The following is a 23,822-nucleotide window of genomic DNA, read 5'->3' on the forward strand; positions in this document are numbered from 1 at the left end:
TGAAAAAGAAATACCAACATATGATGTAAGTTCTGCTTTTAACTTTTTCAAACAATCACCTGTTTAATATGATGTAGTACACACTATTTTGGGGAGAAGATATGTTATCTCAAATTCAAACTATGAATTACTTTCTAAACATATCCGTTTCATTTCTCAGTCCTCCCAAAAAACATTTGATCTACTGAATGCTTACAAATTACCATCTGCTCTTTCTCATACATACTTTCAGAATGGGCTCCTTAATGTGCCACACCATTGTAAATGCTCAAATGCAAAGGAGATCAGAGAGAATATCAGCACTTGATAGCTTTTCCCTATTAAATGGAAACCATCAAATGTGATATAGTACTTTGTTAGAAAGTGGAATGGGTATATTAAAGAGAAAGGGAAGAGGTATGCTGATCTGAAAAAAAAAAGCTTTCACAAGACAGTGGAGACTTCTTGGAAACCAATCAAGAAGGGTTTAAACATTACAACATCAACTTATTATTGCACAATAAAGTGCATGTCCTATTATTAATTTGTAAAACTACAGAGAACAAATTCTTTACATCTAGCCATTCATTCATCATTCACATTTAACCATTCTAGTCTATTCTATGATCATGGGAGTGGGGAACGTTAAATCATAAAACTACCTCTAGATGGATTAAAAAATATGGAAGTACAAAGACTTTCCATTTATTTTTGCACCGACATATTCATGAGTTTGCATCCATTCTTTTTCTTGTAATATTTTTTGTTTCTTTCCCTTTGTCCTTTAATTCCTTTTCCCTTCCCCTCTCCCTAAACATTTGTCATATTCAGTTTTATTAAATGTTTTAGGAACTGATTTTCACAATTTCCACAGAGACTTAATCATTTAAGTGTTATAGTCAAAGTGCATAAGTGCATTAGAATTGTTACTCTGTTTAAGCATTAGGTTCATTATCTTTTAGTGCTAATATTCTTCTTTCCCTCACTTGATCTCTGTTGAGTCTGTATCCAGAAAAAAAAAACCAGCTGAATTTAACTGGCAGGGCTCATCTTTACTCCTTTCAAAAGAGCAGTAACACACATGCAAGCAGAATTTAAACCAACATCAATATGAATCTCCAAAACAAAATTGGGTTGTACAGACACAAAACTTGTGATTTTGAGATTTTGTCCCCATTTGGAGACGGTTTTGAGTTCATCCACCACATAGCATCTCTTACAACTTTATAATAAAGAACAGGGACATGATCTACACTTTCCTTTTTCACAGGTTATTTCATGTCCATCTACTCTGAAAAATATACATGTTTGGACTATATTCCATAAAGACATATCTCCCACTTTAACTTGCTGTTAATATTTTGTTCTTTATAAATGCCTCGATTCGTCTAGCAACCTGAGCTAACAAAACAGGCCTGTTTCACAGCCACTACAATTTTCATTACAGTAGAGTTTTGCTTATCCAACCTTCACTTATCCAACATTCTGTATTATCCAATGCAGTTTGCCTTTTAGTAGTCCATGTTTTCAATACATTGCGATGTAGTAACGTTACTACATAACTTTACTGTATACTGAACTGCTTTTTCTGTCGATATTTTGTAAAACATGATGTTTTGGTACTTAATTTGTAAAATCCTAATGTAATTTGACGTTTAATAGGTGTTATGATTGAGCCTCATGGCTCTGCTACTGGCAGACGTGGGCGTAAGACTCCTCGAGAGTCAGATACTCTCGAGGAGCGAGAAAGAAAGAGGCTGCGAGATATCTTTGCAGAACCATCTGACGAAGAGTCTTTTGAGGGGTTTACGGAGAGGATGGAGGAAGAGCTGGTTAGCTCAGAAGAGGATGAGATGGATTGGACTCGGGTAAGGGAGGAATTGGGTGCCACTGGCAATGATGGGATGGAAGATGATTGGGGACCTTCAAGACTAGACCCATGGACAAGCTGGAGGGATGGGACGGGATCCACAGCTGGGGATGCTGTGGGGTGTAGTCAGAGGTGTTCCAGTTCTGATGAGGAAAGTGATGAGGAAACGCCCGGGTTAAGGAGGACAGCTGATAGTGATGAGGACTTGTAACTGGCATAAAATGGGGCTTGGGAGCAATAGCAAATTGCGTTGGGCAAGGTAATCTGGACAAACGCTTGGGATCTGTGTGGGACGTTTTCCTGAAGACGGGTGTGTTTCGTGTGCTGATTACGTAAGTTGTTTTGGAATTTGGGTTCAGACGGCGGGAGGAATTGTGTGGGCTTTTGTTTGTGCAAACCTCTGCTTAATCTCAATAGCTTTGACCTTCCGTCGTCTTCTTGACGGACGCCATCTGCTACTCTGGATTTACGGACTGAACTGACTACGGGCTCGGATTCTCCTACTGGACTTGGAAAACTGCAAACGTCTGCTTCTGCCTATCGACCTTCGGAAAGAACTGGGACTACTCTACTGCTTCAATCCTCGGCTGTTGTGTTTGTATTGGAAATTTGCCTGCTGTGTGTAGGAGTGACTTCTAAGTTACTCAGAACATAGTACTGGCAGCAGAGAGGCATCTGCTGCCAATTAGTTACATTCTTTTGAACTCTTTGTTTCCCAGCTTCTGTTTTGTTTGTTCCCAAGCTGAAGCAAGCTGTTTTGATTTTATCCGGATTAAACTCCGGTTTAATCCGGTTTATCTTTTGAACGTTTTTCTTGCCCCTTTTTGCTTTTGAGGCTAATGTTGCCTAGCCCTTGTCTTTTACGGGCATTTTGAGTTCTGTAAATCCAATAAACTCTGTTATCTTTGATCTTGTGGCGTTCTGTCCTTGACAATAGGCTTCTCCTTAATCCCTCATTATCCAAAATTTTTGCTTATCCAACATTCTGCCAGCTTATTTGTGTTGAATAAGTGAGACTCTACTGTACTTCCATTCTATTCTGAACTTAAAACATTTCAGTTGCAAAAGCCATTAGAGAAAATATTACATTGCTCTACAATGGATCCTAGAATATCATGATTAACTGGAAACAGTGTTTGTATTGAAGGAATGCAGTAAGAGATTAAGATAGAAATGTGCCGGAATATTCTGAAATCCAAACTTACTTCATTGCTTTTTAAAAATAACATACCCAGTAGTGACTCTGTGGGCCTATTTACATCACACAATGATAGCACTGTGATCCCACTTTAACTGCCATAGACATCCTAGAAAATTCTCAGTGCTCTAATGACTCACCAAACTACAAAATCCCAAGATGCCATAGAGTACAGGTGGACTATAGTGATATAATTCTGCAATGTGAATGAATGAAAGGTGATGATTAAAGCAGTGAAATTATGTATGACCATTGGTCAAACAGAGCATTTCACAGAGCACCTATTAAAGACTACAAATCAATACAAACCTCTTCCACATCATTATCCAATGCTATGATTTGCAGCGGAGATGTCAGATTCTGACTGTATGAGATAGTTGTACCAACAGGGGAGGATTCTAAAATAAACCCCTCATACGTTGATTCTGTGAAATAAGGTTTCTGGTTGTTTTCATCTAGAACTTCAATATGCAGATTGGCAAATGCTGGAAGAGGATGCCCATTATCCTGTTCTGCCTGAAAAGCAAAACACAATTCAGTTATAGTTTCCGTTGCCACTATCAGATTTGTTTATTTGTATTTTTTCGATGTTCAAATGTCACTTAAGACAATAAAATCTCTAAACAGATACAGTTAGAGGTATATATATCATAAAACCATACAAAACAATTTAAAAACAGTTTCTGAATGGCAGCTCCTCCTACACCCTGAAAAACATCATAAATGCATAAGCAAGGATATATAAACAGAGCTACAGGCATGATTATTCCCAGTGAAAATAGGTCTGCTTTAATAAATAAGATTTAAAACTTAGCACACCTTCTGACTTGAATTACATGGGCGAGAGTATTCCAAAGGATGAGTGTTGCCACTGAGAAGTGTTAAGATGTTAACCAGCAGCAGTCAACTGGTTGTGGAACAATCTATGTGCCTTCCAACAAAGATCTCAGGGGTCATCATGAGTTGAAAGAATATTGACATCTACTGTGTTAAAATTGCATTTTATCATCACATTTGTCCTTCTGCCTACTTTCAACAGGCTCCTTTCACCTCCTCCTCCTCAACTGATTACTTTGTATAAATGTCAGATCCTAATACATTATCAACATTCTAATATGACCAAATAAAATAAAATAGGAAACAAAGCTGGAACTAAATTGATAGGGACAACAGTGGATTTCAGTGACTGCAGTCAGTGACTGCTTTAACCCCTAACTGAATAGTCTCATTTATAGCAACAGAGAAATATTACATTTTCCCAAGTGGATGGGGTTGCAAGGGAATGCTTGGCCACTATGGGTCTTCACTAACAGACACTGAAGAACGGGAGAAGTCCCAGCAGATTGGAGGAGGGCGAATGTGGTCCCTATCTTCAAGAAGGGAAAAAAGAACGACCCAAACAATTACCGTCCGGTCAGCCTCACATCAATACCAGGCAAAATTCTGGAAAAGATCATTAAGGAAGTGGTCTGCGAACACTTAGAAACAAATGCGGTCATTGCTAATAGTCAACACGGATTTACCAAAAACAAGTCATGCCAGACTAATCTGATCTCTTTTTTCGATAGAGTTACGAGTTGGGTCGATACAGGGAATGCTGTGGATGTAGCGTACCTGGATTTCAGTAAGGCCTTCGACAAAGTCCCCCACGACCTTCTGGCAAACAAACTAGTAAAATGTGGGCTAGACAAAACTACGGTTAGGTGGATCTGTAATTGGCTAAGCGAACGAACCCAAAGGGTGCTCACCAATGCGTCGTCTTCATCATGGAAAGAAGTGACAAGTGGAGTGCCGCAGGGCTCCGTCCTGGGCCCGGTTCTGTTCAACATCTTTATTAACGACTTAGACGAAGGGTTAGAAGGCACGATCATCAAGTTTGCAGACGACACAAAACTGGGAGGGATAGCTAACACTCCAGAAGACAGGAGCAGAATTCAAAATGATCTTGACAGACTAGAGAGATGGGCCAAAACTAACAAAATGAAGTTCAACAGGGACAAATGCAAGATACTTCACTTCGGCAGAAAAAATGGAAATCAAAGATACAGAATGGGGGACGCCTGGCTTGACAGCAGTGTGTGCGAAAAAGACCTTGGAGTCCTCGTGGACAACAAGTTAAACATGAGCCAACAATGTGATGCGGCTGCTAAAAAAGCCAATGGGATTCTGGCCTGCATCAATAGGGGAATAGCATCTAGGTCCAGGGAAGTTATGCTCCCCCTCTATTCTGCCTTGGTCAGACCACACCTGGAATACTGTGTCCAATTTTGGGCACCACAGTTGAAGGGAGATGTTGACAAGCTGGAAAGCGTCCAGAGGAGGGCGACTAAAATGATTAAGGGTCTGGAGAACAAACCCTATGAGGAGCGGCTTAAAGAGCTGGGCATGTTTAGCCTGCAGAAGAGAAGGCTGAGAGGAGACATGATAGCCATGTACAAATATGTGAAGGGAAGTCATAGGGAAGAGGGAGCAAGCTTGTTTTCTGCTGCCCTGCAGACTAGGACACGGAACAATGGCTTCAAACTACAGGAAAGGAGATTCCACCTGAACATCAGGAAGAACTTCCTCACTGTGAGAGCTGTTCGACAGTGGAACTCTCTCCCCGGGGCCGTGGTGGAGGCTCCTTCCTTGGAGGCTTTTAAGCAGAGGCTGGATGGCCATCTGTCGGGGGTGCTTTGAATGCGATTTCCTGATTCTTAGCAGGGGGTTGGACTAGATGGCCCATGTGGTCTCTTCCAACTCTACTATTCTATGATTCTATGATTCTATGATTGGGCTTAGTTGCATAAAATATATTTGTCTGCTATGGAAGAATGGTAAATAGATTTTAAAAATTCACTTTCAGAAAGGTCCCATCTATACTACCATATAATCCCATTTCAGAATGCAGATTTACTGCATTGAACTGGATTATATGGCAGTGTAGATGGGTCCTGAGAATAATACTTAGAGTGCAAGTGAATCTATTGATTAATCCCATACCTCAGCTAATAAAGTTCATTTAACTGACAAAAACCAGTGAAATGAAACTGGTCAAACACATAAGTGTTTTTAAATAATTATTTTCTGTACAACATAAAATACAATGATGATTTTAAAAAAACCCTCCCTTTCCTTGTGCTACAGATGAACTGATCTATCTGAACCAGATGCTGCCAACTGATGTTTCAGGGGGGAAATGCCATGGGCATCCTCTCTTCACATGAAACCATCGTAGTTTTAAAGCAAACCCTGGGAATATCTTTTTGCTCAAATACTAAATTCAATACAGACTTGCTGAAATGGGATGTATTGCAGTGGTGGGTGAGACCAAAGCAAAAGAGTGGGACCAAAATACCAGCATGTCTTATTTTAAAGCTCTTATTGCCGGGAACTAATTCTCATCATTTTAGAAGATGGGGAACCTCTGAGGATGCCTGCCATAGATGTGGGCGAAACGTCAGGAGAGAATACTTCTGAAACATGGCCACACAGCCTGAAAGACATACAACCACCAAGATGGGGAAATATACAAAAGCTAGAAAACTGCCATACAATCCTGTTATGGAAATGGCCTTCCAGTGAAGCCTTGAGGGATGGCCTGGGAATTCAGAAGTGATTGGTCTCTGGGCATTAGGTTTGACAATTCTGTCATAAATATAAAAAGGTAGAGGTGTTGGTTAAATGTAATTGATTAAATGCTTGGTAATGTCTTTGTTTCTTTGGACCCTTTCACACTTCACAAAAATAGCATCATGATTCCACTTTTAACTGCCATGACTGTATCTGTGAATTCCAGGGATGTGGAATTTGGTGAGACACTAGAGCTCTCTGGCTGAGAATACTAGATTCCCGTTTCCTAACTGCAGATCCCAAGATTCCATAAATAGAAACACACCAATTAAAGGGAAATCTTAGTGCTATAACTGTATAGTTCTTTAAAACCCAATTCTAATTTCTACCCTGTATTTTCCAAGCTGTCAGAACCTACATGGCCTTTATGTGTATACTTAGAGTAAACAGTATGCTAAAGTAGTAAACAAATGTTTGCCACTGATCCCAAATAATGTTTAAAATATAATCTGTACCAATGTCTCCCCACCTCACTCCATCTCATGTTTGCATGTGGTTTCTTATTTGAATTCTAGGTCATTAAAGCTACTTCAATCAATCAATCAATTTATTAATGCTCCGACCAATGGTCATATGCATTTACAGAAACAACATCAAACAAACATCTATACAAAACACTGTAAAATCCAACAATTAAAAGTAGGATGCAAGCAGGATAAAACAGAGCATGCAAGATATACATTGCATTAACACAAGTGCAACATGTGCTGGGAACTGCACATGTACTGGTAAAAAGTCAATACATAAGATCAGTCATTTAAAAAACTTAAGTAACAATATCAAACAATAACAATATCAATATTGGGGCAGAATTGAAACAGGTGGGGGCACAAATTTTGGACAAGGTTGCCAGGTTACACCTGCTGCTAGGGTTTCACAAGACTCAAACAGCAACAAATCAGGTTTAAAGCTACTTGGTCATCAAAATTCAAAATGGAATGGAAGTGCTGGGATCCTTAGGTGGGAGTGAACATGTCATCCTGGAGTTTGTTATACAGTGGAAAGGGGATGCCAAGCATAGTTGGACAGTCATGTATACTATAAGAAAGTTGATTTCAATAAACTTAGGGAAATACTGGTGTGGTCCCATGGTCAAGAATACTAAAAAGAGAGAGAGAGAGAGAGAGAGAGAGAGGGCTCAAGATGGATGGGAATTCCTTAAAAATGAGATAATTGAAACCACAATTTCAAACAGTTCTAAAGAGGAGGTGGCTAAAGAAACTGGAATGGTTTCAACTGTCAATTTAGCTAAGATTTAAAAGAAGCATGAACAAGAAATGGAAAGGGGGATAAATTGCCAAAGAGGAATTTGAACAAATAGCCAGAAGGGTTGTTGTATGTTTTCCAGGCTGTATGGCCATGTTCTAGAAGTACTTCTAGAACATGGCCATACAGCCCGGAAAACATACAACAACCCTGTGATCCTGGCCATGAAAGCCTTCGACAACAAATAGCCAGAAGGTATAGGGAAAAAATCAGACAAGCTAATGAACAAACAAAATGAATTTCGGCTTTTTACTTTGTGTCAAAATTATTGCACAAAGAAGTATAACACTGATAAAATAGAGGAAGCACGAGCGGCTAAATAAATTTTGATAAAAAACCATGTTCTGTCACTGGTTGTGCTAACTGGGGAAGCTTGGAAGTGATGTGGAAGACACTTTTCCAAGCTCAGGAATGAGCAATTAGCAGGGAAACCCTGAGTTAGGTGAGGTGAAAGAATGGCAGTCTAACCTCTTCCAACAGCTGCATGGAAAACCACAGAAAAGAGCCTTGTTTCCTGAGATTTATGCTTAGTTGCTTTTGAGGCAAGTAAAAGTGAGCTTTGCTCCATGACCCTTTATGTTATCAGATCCCTGTTCGCTATCCCCCAATTTGGAAAACGCTGGTGGAGTTCCTTGGGAATCAATGCTATCCTGCAGAATGGGGACCTTTACAAAGGAATTTTATAGCAAGTTCAGGCAGTCTTTTCTGTTGCTTACCCCTGTTATGAGTCAGGAATTTGACATACTGCAACAAGAAAAGATCACACATGCCTTGTGTAATTCCCCTTTCTCTGATGAATTTAGATCGTAAGCTCCTTGGGGCAGGAACTGTACCTACCTTGACCTCACTGCTGCAATCATAATTGCAGAAGGCCAGTTTAATCTGTCTGATCAGTGATCAGCCTTACAACATAGAAAATAGAGACAATGTAAAGCAGAGTTCTCTCCAGTCTAGTAATTCTTCCTTGATATAATTCACACCGTGCATGTGACCTCCTCCAAAAGACTACTCCTCACTAGTCTGAGCTTCAAGCCTTCAGTGTCAATGTAACTTGATCATCATTCAGCCACAATAAATCTTCATTATGTCAGTGCGCAATTAATTATGGGTCACCGTTCCTAAGTTCAGGCGGATCTTAACAAATACATGATTGCTACTGGAATATAGCTGAAACTAATACACTGACATTTTCCTTCTCCTCCAAACGCAGCCCTCCTTTATACATAAAGAATGAGGGTTGTAATGGAGATTCCTATGTTTTACTATATATTAACTACAAGACATTAACGATTCCACACTGTTTTTGCCCATCTGTACAAAAGTTTATGAAGTCAGCCTGGAAGGAGAGTCTGTTGACTTATCTTTGTAAACTGTTCTACCTTTTAAAGAGGAGAGGCATTTAAACAATTCTTGCAGGGGAGGAAAAAGAGGATGAGGAGTGATTAGTCCATTCTACCAACTTGATGGCATGTATTCACATCTTATGTACCTAAACTATAATGTGTCTCCCAGTCCTGCTGTCACTAATAAGCTATTACACTGAATTTATCCAGTCTGCCACTTCTCTCTCTCTCTCTCTCTCTCTCTCTCTCTCTCTGTCTCTCTTTCTCATATTTACATTTTGTTTTCTCACCAAATTGAAACACAAGGCAGCTAAAAGGTAAAGTATAAAAATAAAATATAATTAAACAAATAATAAACAAATGATAATCAGATTTTTTTTAAAAAAACTACTGACACACATTTTGAACACATCAGTTTAGAAAACAATAAATATATTTTAATTATTATTAAAATATAATTCTTAACATTATATGTATAAGACAACTGATTAGGTGGATAATAATAATAATAATAATAATAATAATAATAATAATAATAATAAATCTACCTAGAAGAACTGGTGGTAGAGGACTCTTACAAGTAAAACAAGTAGTCAAAGAAGAAGAACATGCCCTGGCAAAATATGTAAAGCAAAGTGAAGAACCTGCTTTGATTGAAGTCAAAAATCAGAAACTCCTCAAAGCACAGCAGACAAAAAACCAATACAAGAAAACCGCACTACAAGCTGGCACAACAAAACATTGCATGGAAAGTTCCTTGACAAAATTGAAGGAAAAGCTGATAAGGAGAAGACCTGGCTCTGGCTCACGAATGGGACACTGAAGAAGGAAACAGAAGGTCTGATCCTTGCAGCCCAGGAGCAAGCCATCAGAACAAATGCAATTAAGGCCAAGAACGAAAAATCAGCTGATGACCCAAAATGCAGACTGTGCAAGGAAACCGACTAAACCATTGATCATATCCTCAGCTGCTGTAAGAAAATCGCACAGACTGACTACAAACAGAAGCACAACTCTGTGGCCCAAATGATTCATTAGAACTTATGCCTCAAGTACCACCTCCCTGCAGGAAAGAACTGGTGGGATCACAAACCTGCAAAAGTATTGGAAAATGAGCACGCAAAGATACTGTGGGACTTCTGAATCCAGACTGACAACGTTCTGGAACACAACACACCAGACATCAGTTGTGGAAAAGAAAAAGGTTTGGATCATTGATGTCGCCATCCCAGGTGACAGTCGCACTGACGAAAAACAACTGGCAAAACTCAGCCGCTATCAGGACCTCAAGATTGAACTTCAAAGACTCTGGCAGAAACCAGTGCAGGGGGTCCGCACATTGGGTGCCGTGCCAAAAGATCTTGGCCGGCATTTGGAAACAATAGACATTAACAAAATCACGGTCTGCCAACTGCAAAAGGCCACCCTACTGGGATCTGTGCGCATCATCCGAAAATACATCACATAGTCCTAGACACTTGGGAAGTGTCCGACTTGTGATTTTGTGAAACGAAATCCTGTTTTCTTTGTCATACAACAACAACAACAACAACAACAACGATGACAATAACAACAACAACAATAATATTTCTGCTGACATGCTGCATGTGAAGAGCAGATGTTTCCAAACACAATCACCCAGCCACACCTCCCTCCTTCTCTCCACTCATGTCTTAGGCAACAAGGAGAGTATGCATGTGGCAGAAGAAGTTTCTCTGATGCCGTGTAGCAGGAGAGGGGACTGAAGGAGAATGGATAAAGGCAGTGACCAGATATTGCCATTGTGATAATCTTGGGGAGGGAGAAGAAAAGATCAACTTGTCCCACTTCCACTCGTGACTGTAATGTCTCATGCAGGTAACACCATGTTGCCTTGACCATCAGGCCTTGTTCTACCACGTATGAGGCGGAAAGGGAATGATAATAAGGCAGAAAGCCCAGCTCCCTCAATTTATTCCTTGGCAGGGCCTGACTTGGCTTAATAGAAGCCAAGCACACACGTTTCTCAATGTAGCATGGTTCCCTCAGCATCAAAATGTGAGGAAGCATCTTGCTGTCACCTTCTGTGACAGTTTCCTCAGTGTGGACTACACCCACTACAACACTGATGGAAATGGAAAGAAGAAATAATTTTCTTCCCCGCTTAAGATGGATATGAATCGAGCCATCATTCAGCAGCACAATTAAAACTGGCAGAGAAAACATCCTAGGCAGATTAGTCTAAGTTGGCTTTCTGAATAGCTAGATATACAGTCTGACTTAAATACAGATATTTTGTAGAGTGACATACTGCAAAACAGAAGCCCATATAAACCTATTTGCCACATCTGGCCAATTTAATGGATCTTTCAACACTGGTGTGTTAAATGATACTATTCAAGCATATGGCGTATTATTAGTCTTACAGATTGATACTCTTGCTTATTATCCACTCAGCTGCACACCAACCAAGTAATTCAAATCTAATAATGCCTGTAAAAATTTCCATTAATAATACAGCCAGTTATTAAAGCACTATATTATGACCATGCACAACGGTAATTGATTTCTTAAATTGGTGTAGCATTATTGTGCTTGGTTACCCTAGCATCAACATGCTTCATTTAAAAACTTACAGGTTTTGGCCAGTGTGAAGTACAAACCAGGTGTATTTTAAATGTTCAAACCATACACAAGAACTCTAGCACCTTAGGAATTGAAGTTAATCATATAATAAATATCTTTCCTGGTATTAACACCATCACTAGTTGGCATTCCTTAAAAATGCATGGGAAATATGGTGCTTAATGTCATTTCTATTCAAAATTCTAATGGTAGGTAATCCATATTAGACTGCCAACTAAGACTGTTTACAGAATAACTAATGATATCATTTTTATCAATTTTAAGTATGTAAAATGAGCAATTTCTTAAAATATTCCTGTGCCGAACTACCATGGCAGAGTTCTCTGTCTGAGGAGTCTAAATGCATAATCCCAAAATTATATAATATGTCATGTAATTGTGCATTTAAATGGTTTTTATGCCATAAGACCCTGCTATAAATGTCTAGTTCAAATACACTCTGTGTTCTAAAAAGTGTTGCTGGCTTTGTGCTTCTTAAGTACCAAGCAATACATCTCTCCAGCATGCTGTCAATTCAATACTATTGTCATAGCAATCATCAAACGGAAATAGACCAGTTGATTTACAACATGTCATTAAATTAATCATACGTTATGATCCACTGTTTTTTTTTTAAGGATTGCCTTTCTCCCACATGGAAATGTGTTTATAAACTGACAATTCAAAAAAAGAATCCTTACAGCCCCCATGGATTTTATTACTTAGCAATATACAAATGCATGGAAACGAGAATTCAGTTGAAATTACCTTAATAACCAAATCAAATTTCTGGTGCAAATCCCTGTTTATTGGCTTGAGAAGGCTGAGTACTGCAGTCGTAACATTCATACTGAAATACTGTGAATAATCCTCAGGAGCTCCTGCAAAAAAGACAGTGAGGTTTGAACATATAATTGAGATGAAGGATCGGTATGACTCATAGCGTTTGTTTAAAATGTTTTCATGACATGTGATAATAAATACAGTTATTTTATTGGTTTTAAAAAATCCCAACAATTAATTAGTATTTATACTTCATATATCTACATACAAGCAAAGTTGCTTTATTTCTGTATAGTGATCATCTCAGTAAGTTTGGGACTTTTCATGAGTGTTTCTTTATCCATAAGAAACAAGTGGAAATATTAGGGTAAACTTGTACTGTGATATACAAAGTCAAGACCATTGATCATACCAACCTTCTCCTACCTGGCTTTCTCTACTTCAGTTGAATTTACAATTCCTCTCATTTTCCCTCAGCATGACAAATGACTAGAGGGACTCATAATGTTGTGGGTTGTAGCCTAACACACCTGAAGGGAGCCGGGTTGGGGCAACTGGTTTTAACCTATTCATAATAGTTATCCAGGGCTTCAGAGAGCCATTTTTCCAGCCTTACCTGGGGTTGTTGTTGTTTTTTGTATTGTTTTGGCAAGAAAACACTCAAGTTTTATTTGTTTTGATTGGTATATATATACTGTGTGTGGATATATAAATTTAATCTTGTACAATTTTATATACTTAGTTTTATATATGTTATGCATGTGAATATTTTAGCATTTTAACTGGTTATTATAATCTCTTATGTGAAACTAGCCTCTGTAAAAGGTAAGATGCTAAATAAGCAAACAGACATAAAGTCAAAGGATTGACTATGCAAAACATCTGTTCTGCTACTAAACCACAGCACTTTTGCTGAAAGCCTTCAGTGTTCCAGAAATATCTCAGTAATTAAAGTTAAGTTGTATACATTAAAATGTGTGCGATGTTTCCAGTATCTGGAAAAATGTACACAAATAATGTACAGAAAAGCACTATTATCTTCTCCATATCCAGATGACACCTATTCCAAATGTAAACAGTAAAAATGAAACCAGACCAAAGCCTTCACACAATCTAATTTCTTTCCTGCAGGAAACAGATTTTGAGGACTATTCCCTTACAAGCCATACTTTTCAGCTCTACAGACCATTCTATCCAATGCAGCAGTATTTACTAGTTTTCACAGTTATGCCCCCTGGTGTGCTAGAGATCTGTGCATAGAGATTACCCATGTATACAGCATGGATGTCTCCTTCCACTGCAAAAACACACATAAGCAGATTTAGTTCCTTTTCTCACAGCTACAGTTTGGAACAATTGTCTTCCATACAAAGTGCTGCAATTATTGGAATAGTATTTTAAAGTTGCGAAATGATAGTGCAGATTGCTCAGACTTGAGCAATTAAAAACATTTCCTGGGAAGACAGTGGCTCGCAGCCTTTGCATTTCCCTCGAAGAAAACTGTATTTTAGGGAGGCAGATAACTACCTCCAGAACCAGCTCCATGCCTTCATTTTACATCAAGCAGAGTCCGGATTAGGAAATGCAAATAGTTTCCATGATATGAGTGCAATGAATCCACTCTGGGTTTTACCCCTGATTTAAAAAGAATTTTTGATGTGTGGAGTTTTACCCTTTAAATAGGTTCAGAACTTTGGATAGCTCCCCCCCCCCCAAAAAAAAAACAACAACATGGTAAACTCACTCTAGCCCTGGGTGCATCTACACTACAGAATTAATGCAGTTTGACACCACTTTTATTGCCATGGTTCAATACTATGGAATGATTTAAGTTGTAGTACTGTAAGGTCTGTCTCTGGCAAAAAATGCTGGTGCTTATCCTCACAATTTTGTCCAGGCAAAACCTATGTTTAAAATCATTGTCTCAGCCATTGGGCCCATGCTTCCCAAGGAAAGGAAATGATGAGAAATATGCACAGATGCATCTGTTTAGCACCATAACAAACAAGGCTATTAAGAATGTTCCTTCTAACATTGAACATGGGGAAAAATTGTACAAACTATACCAAAAAGTCTAAGTTAAAAGGTTTCTTTAAATGAAAGTTACTTGATACAAAAAAGTTTAAATTATGGCAAGAAACCAATAGCTTACAGCTTGAAGTCAACACAGACTGGAGTGAGTATAGAATGAGATTGCATAGGCACACTAGGGAATTAGGGAACAAGGTGACATTTTAAAAGCAGAAACCAGTACTGTAAGATCTAAAGCTGGTGGTATGATTCAGCTCTGTTATGACTCTATAGGACACTTGCCACTTGTCTCTCTCCCAATTCACTCTTTTCTCTTTTTATCACTACTGCAGTGCGTGGAGATGACTAACCAGGAAAATCCTAGAGAAATTCTCACTGCACACTAAAATGAGCTCTGATTGTATTTGTCAAATCATGGCATGAAAGCAATGCTATGTATGCAATGAATAGGAACGATCAAGCCATTGTCAAAGAAGAAGAAAAAGGAGGACGGACCATCTGTATTGTATTATATAGGATAAAGTCTACTGTTCTGTAAGTGTGGCAGCTAAAATGCAGAAGCAATATTTTATTCATTTTGTACAGCCTATAGTGATGTTGGAAAAGATGTTATGGAAAGCAGTTACAATTACAAGCCACAGGAAGGAAGGAACATCTAACAAAGTGTACTTCTCAAATTCACACTTTACTTCTGAGATCAGCTAGGACCGGAAGTATTTCAGCATATGGGAACGTCAATCTAACTAGGCCTTTTTAAAAATAATAAAAGTTACTCCATTGCTGAAATTTCCCTCATGTGATGCCTAAATATATTTTAATAAATAATCATTCTATGCCTACTGCTGTTTCTTTAATTGAAAATGAGTCTGGTTATCTCACCAGTTTGTAGTCACAGCACAGCTTGGAATTGCCTACAAAAGATAACCCTCATTTGTTCAAACAGATACACTGGCCACGGATTTGGCTTCCAGGTATAGTGCAAAGTGATGGTTTCCACCTGTAAGGCTTTATATGTTTTAGATTCATATTATTGGAAAGATAGTCCCTCTATGAACATGACAGAATCTCAAGATCTCTGGATAGAACTTGGTCCCACAACCATTTTAGGGCCATCTGGTGAGGACATGGGTGAAACCCTTCTTGGTAACTGCTCCCAGGCTGTTTTATAGTCTTTAATGGAAAGTTTGGCTACCCCATTTCCTTTCACCAGTAAGAAAAGTCAATTTTATTAAAATAGGCTTGTAATGATAATGTGCAATGCATTTCTAACCTTACTGCTATGTTTTTAAATAATTTCACACTTTTTAATTTCAAAAACCTAGGCTTTAAATTGGGGTTTAACTTCTTCAATACTACATTTTTGCTTGTTCTAGCCCTTTTGAGCTTCCTTAGGTCCCATACTGGGAGGAAGGCAGCATGTAACTAAAATAATAAATAATGTATAAATAAATAAAGGCCCCACATTCAACACCTTCTTTTACAACAAGATTAGCTAAGAAATGATGAGAAAGACTCTGGAGAACTAGCAAGAGTTTACAACATGAAGTTAATGATGGAGATATAAGATATAGTAGAATGTAAAATGGCTTTCTCTTTTCATTTCTAAATTTCATGCAACTTGCATCCTTTTTCAATACAAAATAGCTTTGACAAGCATGGACCATTTACCCCTTTTTGGTTGATGTTTGGTATTTTCTGACATGTTTTTGTCCTGCTTTATATTGATTTCTACATGTTTAACAAAATCAAAGCCAAAAGGTGGCAGAATTACATAAAAGTCATAGCTGAAAACTGTTCCTGCTCCACCAAAGAAAATTGCTTCGGAGAAGTGTCCTTTGTAATGACAGTCACAGCTGGACAGATCTTATTTCCTCCACAGGACCTCTCTGAGTAAAGGATTTCCCAGTTTCGAACCACTCAGATGAACACATACCAAGACAACCGTAATTAGTACATCAAATGAACTGAGAGGCATGAAATGTTCCAGAGCTACAACTTAAATGTTCTTCCTCTGTTCATCTCTCTTTTCCTATCTGTTACTCTTAGTAAAATATGACAGAAAGTGGCAGTATAGCAATCAGAATACTAGAAAGGTGAATAACAACAGGGGCATATCAAAGAAGAAATGGAGAAGATATAACATTTGAAGCTGAAATATTTGAGAGAAGAAATAGATTTTACAGGGTGACTAAATATAGGTAGAAAACTATGAAATAGATCACAGAATTATACTTGTATCTCTTATGTGTAATTATTTAAATTGCTCAGTAAGGATAAATAACTGGTGTAATCTTTTCTGTACTTTTAAATGTTCAACTTTGAGAACAGAGAAACCTGTTGGGATACTCTGGTAAATGGAAGTGCTGCTGAGATACTCCTTTAGCTGATAAAGGCTGCTCTGTAATTTGGGGCTATTAGCACTGGATCTCAAAAATTTAAAGATTTGTAGCACATTGAACAAGAATTTTTAGCACTTAAATATGGTATTAAAAAAACTTGACCTTGTGACAGAATACATTGTACAATCCCAGGGCCAGTGAGGAATCACATTAGATTCAAATGACTGGTTACTTGGATCATAGAAGTAAAGAGTTAATGGAAATAAAGCAGCTATCTCTATAACCTCTTAGGCTTTTCAAGGAGCAGCCTCTCACATTGTAAGGCGCTTCCAGACAACACCAAAACACAAGGAAAAGAAGTGGGTTTTAAAAATGCGAGACCTCAAAGGGAGTCCAAACACAGAACCGTCAGCCCTGCTACATAGTCCCCCAGTGTGCTCACAACTGTTATTTTGAAGTGGATTAAGATGGAGGACAAACAGGGGACATCTGGTGGAAGTTATTTTTTCCCTCAGATCTCTGGCTTCCTCCAATTGTTAATTCAAGCTCCATTTAACATGAGAGAGCTGTATTTGCTTTCCACTTGTGTTTCCTGAGCCACCTGTGTCTCTGTTTGACAGCTGAACAGATGATTAGTTGTTTCAGGCTTCTCAAAAATGCATGTGCTCTGGTGGAGTCCACACCGGGGGGGGGGGGGGCAGAAGAGAAGAAAAGCATGTGTTTTCCATGCTTGCTGGGATACACAGGCATGAAAAAGTGCGGGTTTAAAGGGCACCCAATTCTTCCTGATTCCTCCCACACGTTGACCAAACATCATTTAGCCACACACCCTTTTAACTTACTTCATCTCGGGTTTTAATGCATGTGTAGAAAGGCCTGTAGACTGGGTTTACTGGTCTTCTCTTAGGCCAGCTCTACTCAGCAGATAAGTCTGCACTGAACCGAGTGTAAAAAACATGGGTCAGGGCGGACTTTAGTCTGCACACCAGCCCCAAAAGCCCGTGCTTTCTGTGGGGGGTGTCGAGATATCCTCCTGGTACCTTCCAGGAGAACACCAGACACCCAAACCACACCCCCCCCCCCCAGATTTTAAAAAATAAAATTACTTACCCAGTTGCATTAAGCTGCTGCCAGATGTCTCCTGGCACATCATTTCTACATGTCGGGGAAGGGGGAGGAGAAATATTGCTCCCCACCCCCTCCTCCTGGTGCATCATTTTCTACACGCCAGGAGATCTCCAGCAATAGTTTAATGATTGCCAGGTAAGTAATAACCTCATTGTTTATCCCAGCCCGCATTTCTTACTAAATGCAGCACTTTATCTAGCTACCTCACCCAAGGGTTTTATAATTTTTCACTTCTCACACTTTGGCCCAATTTGCCCTCATTTAATTTTTGTACTGTTTTTATACTATGTTTTATTATGCCATTGTTACTATTTTATTGCTTTACTATGTTACTGTAAGTATTTTTACTGGTTGATGACGCGTGTTTTGTATGTATTTTATTTTGTTTTATTGTAACTGCCTGGGCTTGGCTCCATGTTAGCTGCCCTGAGTCTCTTCGGGGAGATGGAGATGGAATACAAAAATAAAGTTATTATTATTATTATTATTATTATTATTATTATTATTATTATTATTATTATTTAAAGTCTTTTAGGGGGGGTTGGTAAGGGGTTGGCACCCTTGGGGTTTTGGGGGGGCTGATTCAGCCCAGAAAACCTAAGAGGGATGTGTAGACTGACTCCTCGGTAGTCCCAGGACTACCGAGGGTTCAGTCCCCACAGGGACAATACTGCATTAGACCCGGGTCTTTCAGGAAGACCCAGGTATAAGGCAGCATCAAATTAATTCAGGATAAAGCAGGGTTTTCCTGCTTTGTCCCGAATTAATTTGGTTTTATCAGAGACATCATTTGGATGCAACCAGTAGAACTGCAGGAGCTCCCGCATTATGAGCCCTTTGTGGAAGAGCCCTTAAATCCACAAGTCTATTTCTCTAGCATTACTGGTTGAGTAGTATATGAAATACTTTAGACCAGAAAAGTTTTGTATTCTGGATTTTGAGGGCTTTTTTGCATATAAGATTAAATGTCTTGGAGATGTTCACAAAATGAACCTCAACATTTATGAAGAACCATTACATGTATTTCTGCTGAGGGTTGCCTGGCACCAAGCATAAAAGTTAAGAGTAGGGATAGTGCATGATCTGCATATGGCCCACACCCACATATGGCTTATCCACTCTCCCTATTCTTCCATGTAATATCTCAAAGCCCCCATTTAGTACCCCATTTCTATTTTTTCAGACTACTTCTACGCCATTGTGCAAAACCTCAAAACATGGCAGTCTTGATTCCCATAACTGCACCCCCCCCTTCCTGAAACCTGATTCAAAATCAGCTCAAACTGAAACTGCAATTATATCACTTTGGGTTTGAAAATCCATCAGCATGGCAAGCATGAGGGCAAGAATGGGTTCATGCTGCTGGCAAAGTTACCTACCCATGATTTATGGTTTTCTGTCAAAAAAAAAAATGTTTTGGTCTGGCAGTTTGTTGGGGTCTTTTCCATCACCTGGTAATATATCATTTTAACTAGAAACACCAGAAAATGAACTTAACACCTTCTGTATGTGCTCTGCTACTGAGCTATGATTCCTGTCCATAATCCTATTATGAATTCTGCAAAACCTACCCTATGCTGAGAACCAATATGAAGAGTCTGTCATTGTTTTAGTGTGAAGTAATATAAATACATCACCTATAATGCTAGTTGTCACATGTTGTCAATTATCTTCGAGTGTATTATGTGTATCATTATTATCTTAGTTAGTCCAACATGGCAGAACAATGGAAGCTATCTGTATAAGAAAGTATTTCGTGGGCTTTGTCTATGGTTCTTCTTTCATTATCTTGTCCAGAAAACTCCCCAAAATGCTAACTCCTCAAATGACAGCTATCCAATTTGGAATAAACAACTACTATAAGAGAGTGCACAATAAAATATTTGCCTAGAACAAAACCAGCAACCACATTAGATTGAATACGTTATTAGGTTTCTACTTGGTGCTTAATCTTTGCCTGCCTGCTGCTAATACAGTCTTTCTGAAAAGACAGGAATATTATCAAATACCAACCAACTAGGATGGAATAGAGGATCCCAGGCCGATCAGAAGAAGGCTGGATGTTTCGGTCCTGATCTATAGCTTGTATTGGTGGCGTGACATTGATAGGGTTCACACGTAGCTGTAATGAAAATCAAACATGTTACAATGGAACGTTTACAGGGGGGTTACCTAACATTGCCTAACATTAACTCTTGTTCCTATGTGTATTTAAGATCTATAAAATAATGTCCTGCTTCTGGATACAAGAATCTGAAATGCTAAATTCTCGTTATGGTACCCAGTTTTGCCTGGATTCAAACCCACTATCTATACTTGTGCTGCTTTGCTTTTCTCCCCTGCTTTATTTCCTACCTCGCAATCTTTCTCTTTCTTCCAATTTTCGGGAAACCTTTACAGCTTTGACTGAGTTAGAAACCACTTAGCTTTTCCCTCTTGTAATAGAGAGATAAACAGCCAGCAGTCGAAGTTGGTTTGTGTAACCCAAAACGTTTTATCAACCATTAATCTCCATTTCTCCTCAAAGACCTCCTGTGCTGCACAGGATGGATAGTCAAGAGGTTTCCCCAGTAATGGAAATACCACACAGTTTGAGATGATGCTTGAGTCATCTAAAGTTAACCAACTGCTCAAACTCATGTTCCTCTTGTGACTGGTTTTGATCATAGAATTATACAGCTGGAAGAGACTGCAAGTGCCTTCCTGTCCAACCCCCTGCCATCCAGGAACACCCAATCAAAACACCTGCAACTGATGGCCATCCAGCCTCTGCTTAAAAGCATCTAGAGAAGGACACTCTACCACACTCCACTATAGCATATTCCACTGCTCTTACTATCAGGATGTTCTCTCTAATGTTTAGGCAGAGTCTCTTTTCCTGCAATTTGAACCCATATCTCTATTGTGTTCTTGTCTCCAGAGCAGTAGAAATTAAGCTTGCCCCCCTCCTCAATATGATATCCTTTCAAATGTTTAAACATAGCTCTCATGTCCCCTCTCAGTCTTTTTGCTTCAAGCTAACCATACCCAACTCCCTCATTCTAGCTTGTTGATATACAGTACTTCTTGAATTGTGATGCCCAGAACTAGACACAATATTCCAGGTGAGGTCTGACTAATGCAGAATAGAGTGGGACTACTCTTAATTTAGACAATATACTCCTATTGGTGCAGTCTAGAGTAATTAGCTATTTAAGCTAGGTGTTTCTAGGTTAATAAAGGTAATGTACCCTGTATGTGCAAGAACACAGTCAAAATATTAAGTATTAATAATGGCTCTGTATAATAACGATTAAATGATGCCTCTACACAATATATTTCCTCAAAGAAAGAAATTAGCTTCACTTTTAAAAGCTGAACTTGGGAACTCAATTTTTAAAATATATTCAGAAGCCTTCCTCCTTTTGACACAAAGTAACTTCTTTGTAAAAAGAGGCTATTCATTCCACAAACCTACATATAGTAAATGCCACTGAGTTAAATGAGTTTGCGCTTGAGTATTTAGTCTGAAAGACAAAGGACTATATCACACTGCATTGTTATATCACTATTATTACACATTAACTGCCCTTCTCCAAACTGCAGATCCCAGGATTCCATATAATGTTCCCATGCCAGATAAAGTGGAAAATTGTGTTATAACACTGTAGTATGAAAGGGCCCAACATTACACTAAAAGGATGCTTTTATTTTCCATTATGTATCTCCATTATTCATCTCTGACAGACATAATTATCCCCTCACTACTCAAAATGTGAGTATGAAACCCTTCAACAATTCTGATTGGGCATGGAGAATCCCAGTTAATGCTCTGGTGCTCCACCTTTTCATTGGCATTTAAAATGTCTTGTGACCTCATCATATGGAATAATGTGTCCTTCATACGCTACTTGCTTTCCTCTTTTGCCACGGAGTCTATTACACGCCATACATCTACTTCTGGCAGGGCTCCATGGCAAAAGAGGAGAGCAAGCTGCATTTGCCACCGCCATAGCAACGTGGGAGGCTTCCCATGTTGCCTTTGCAAAAATGAGGGGAATCCAGACGACCGATGCTTCCCCCCATGGGATTGGGCAAGCAGCAAGTCAGATGATGAGGGATGTGGGGCGACAGGTTCTCCATGCCCCCTGCCGGGCCCCCATGGATTCATCACGATGTGTGGTGAATCCCGACCTTAATGTAGTAAGATCTCTGGTTTCTATCTCTCCTTCCTTCATTTTCTCCCTTTGTTCTCAGCTTCCTCCAGTTATTACAAACAGAGTTTACCTAGTACATCAGTGAAATTTCAACAATAGAGTTCAAAGTGCAAAACGAGCTTGCACAAACCCACTGGGGGAGATGAGAGTAGGAGTGGAATCTGATCCTTCCCTGCAGGTTCAGAAAAAAGCAAACACAACTCATTGCACCATGCTTTTTTGTCCTGTCCTCTGTATCACCACATAGCAGGGAGTAGGACTTGTTACTCCAGCAACAGGGGAAAAAACCAGCTACTTATATAGACCTGAAAAACGATTCAAGCATTTAGACCAGGCATGGGCAAACTTGGGCTCTCCAGATATTTTGGACTTCAACTCCCACAGTTCATAACCGTTGGTAGGTTGTTAGGAATTGTGGGAGTTGAAGTCCAAAACACATGTCTGACCTAAGTTTGTCCATGCCTGATTTAGACTAAGACTTAAGGTTTTATCCTGTTAAGGAGACCCTTTATTTGCAAGCGAAGGGCTTAATGCCTCCTCTGCTCACCTTGTCTTCCAGATCAAACTTGAAACATGGGCACAAATTTGTAGGACATGTAAAGCAAGGCAGACTCCCCACATATCAGCGAGTAGGGGATGGGCTGTCCAGAGTTATAAAGGTATTTTATTCTAGGAGACAGAGCCCATTTGGGTGTCTCAAATGCCTGTAGCCTTTCAAGTACACCATAGGAAGTGGGCAACTTGGAAATAGGGAGAACTGAAATCTCTGTCAAGTCTCCCAGTTTATAGGCTGGAAGAGAAATAGTTCCTTCTCTTCTCCAATTCAGTCATTTCCTACCACTGGACCCAAATGGCCTGGGACATTATGAAATAGTGACACAGCTAGGCAAAAAGTTACACCATACTCCAGCTTGTGGTCCATTTTCTTCATCAATGCTTTGCTTTCTACTAGTTTTCCAGTTATGATAACATCAACCTAATGTTTAATTCTTTATTTAAATCACACAAAGAGAGCAAGAGGAGAGGAAATATTGTTTCTGTCATTGTATGCCTTCATGTCATTTCTGACTTACAATGACACTAAAAACTAAGGACCTTATCATAAAGGCCAGAGAAAGCATTGCACTTTGCCTGGCTTGGCAAAAAAAAAAAGTGGGTAATGGGGCAAATCTGTTGCCCTGCACACAACTCCCAATTGGCAACACTTCCCCATCACACATGGGAAGTGTCACCCGAGGACGCGGGCAGGTTCCTGTGTTGGGAGGGAAGCATCATACAACGCTTACACTCCACTTGTGAGTAGGGCCTCCGCTGGAAGTCCAGCAACATCATGGGATGGGTAGCGTGCCCATCCATTGCTGGACTGCCGGTGAAGCATCCTACAATGCTTAAAAAGCTTTGTCTGATGAGGTGGTAATTCTTGACAAGATTTACTTTGCCTTCCCCTGAGGCTGAGAGAATGTGATTTGCCCA

At 39.3% G+C, this 23,822-nt stretch overlaps 1 protein-coding gene across 12 annotated transcripts in view; it reads right to left on the reverse strand.

Moving 5' to 3' along the window:
• pcdh15 (protocadherin related 15) overlaps nt 1–23,822 on the reverse strand; it is a 1,032,943-nt gene that overhangs the window by 281,517 nt on the left and 727,604 nt on the right. For all 12 annotated transcript variants that reach the window (XR_010005016.1, XM_062977492.1, XM_062977488.1 and 9 more), the window contains 3 exons: nt 20,167–20,275; nt 12,641–12,753; nt 3,357–3,563 (listed from right to left, as the gene is read on the reverse strand). Coding sequence is in view for 11 of the 12 variants with exons in the window: in XM_062977492.1 (XP_062833562.1) it covers nt 3,357–3,563; nt 12,641–12,753; nt 20,167–20,275 (429 nt within the window). In the remaining variant the exon portion in view is untranslated. The remainder of the gene's footprint in view (nt 1–3,356; nt 3,564–12,640; nt 12,754–20,166; nt 20,276–23,822) is intronic.

The sequence above is a fragment of the Anolis carolinensis genome, chromosome 3, assembly GCF_035594765.1.
Source record: "Anolis carolinensis isolate JA03-04 chromosome 3, rAnoCar3.1.pri, whole genome shotgun sequence".
NCBI lineage: Eukaryota > Metazoa > Chordata > Lepidosauria > Squamata > Dactyloidae > Anolis > Anolis carolinensis.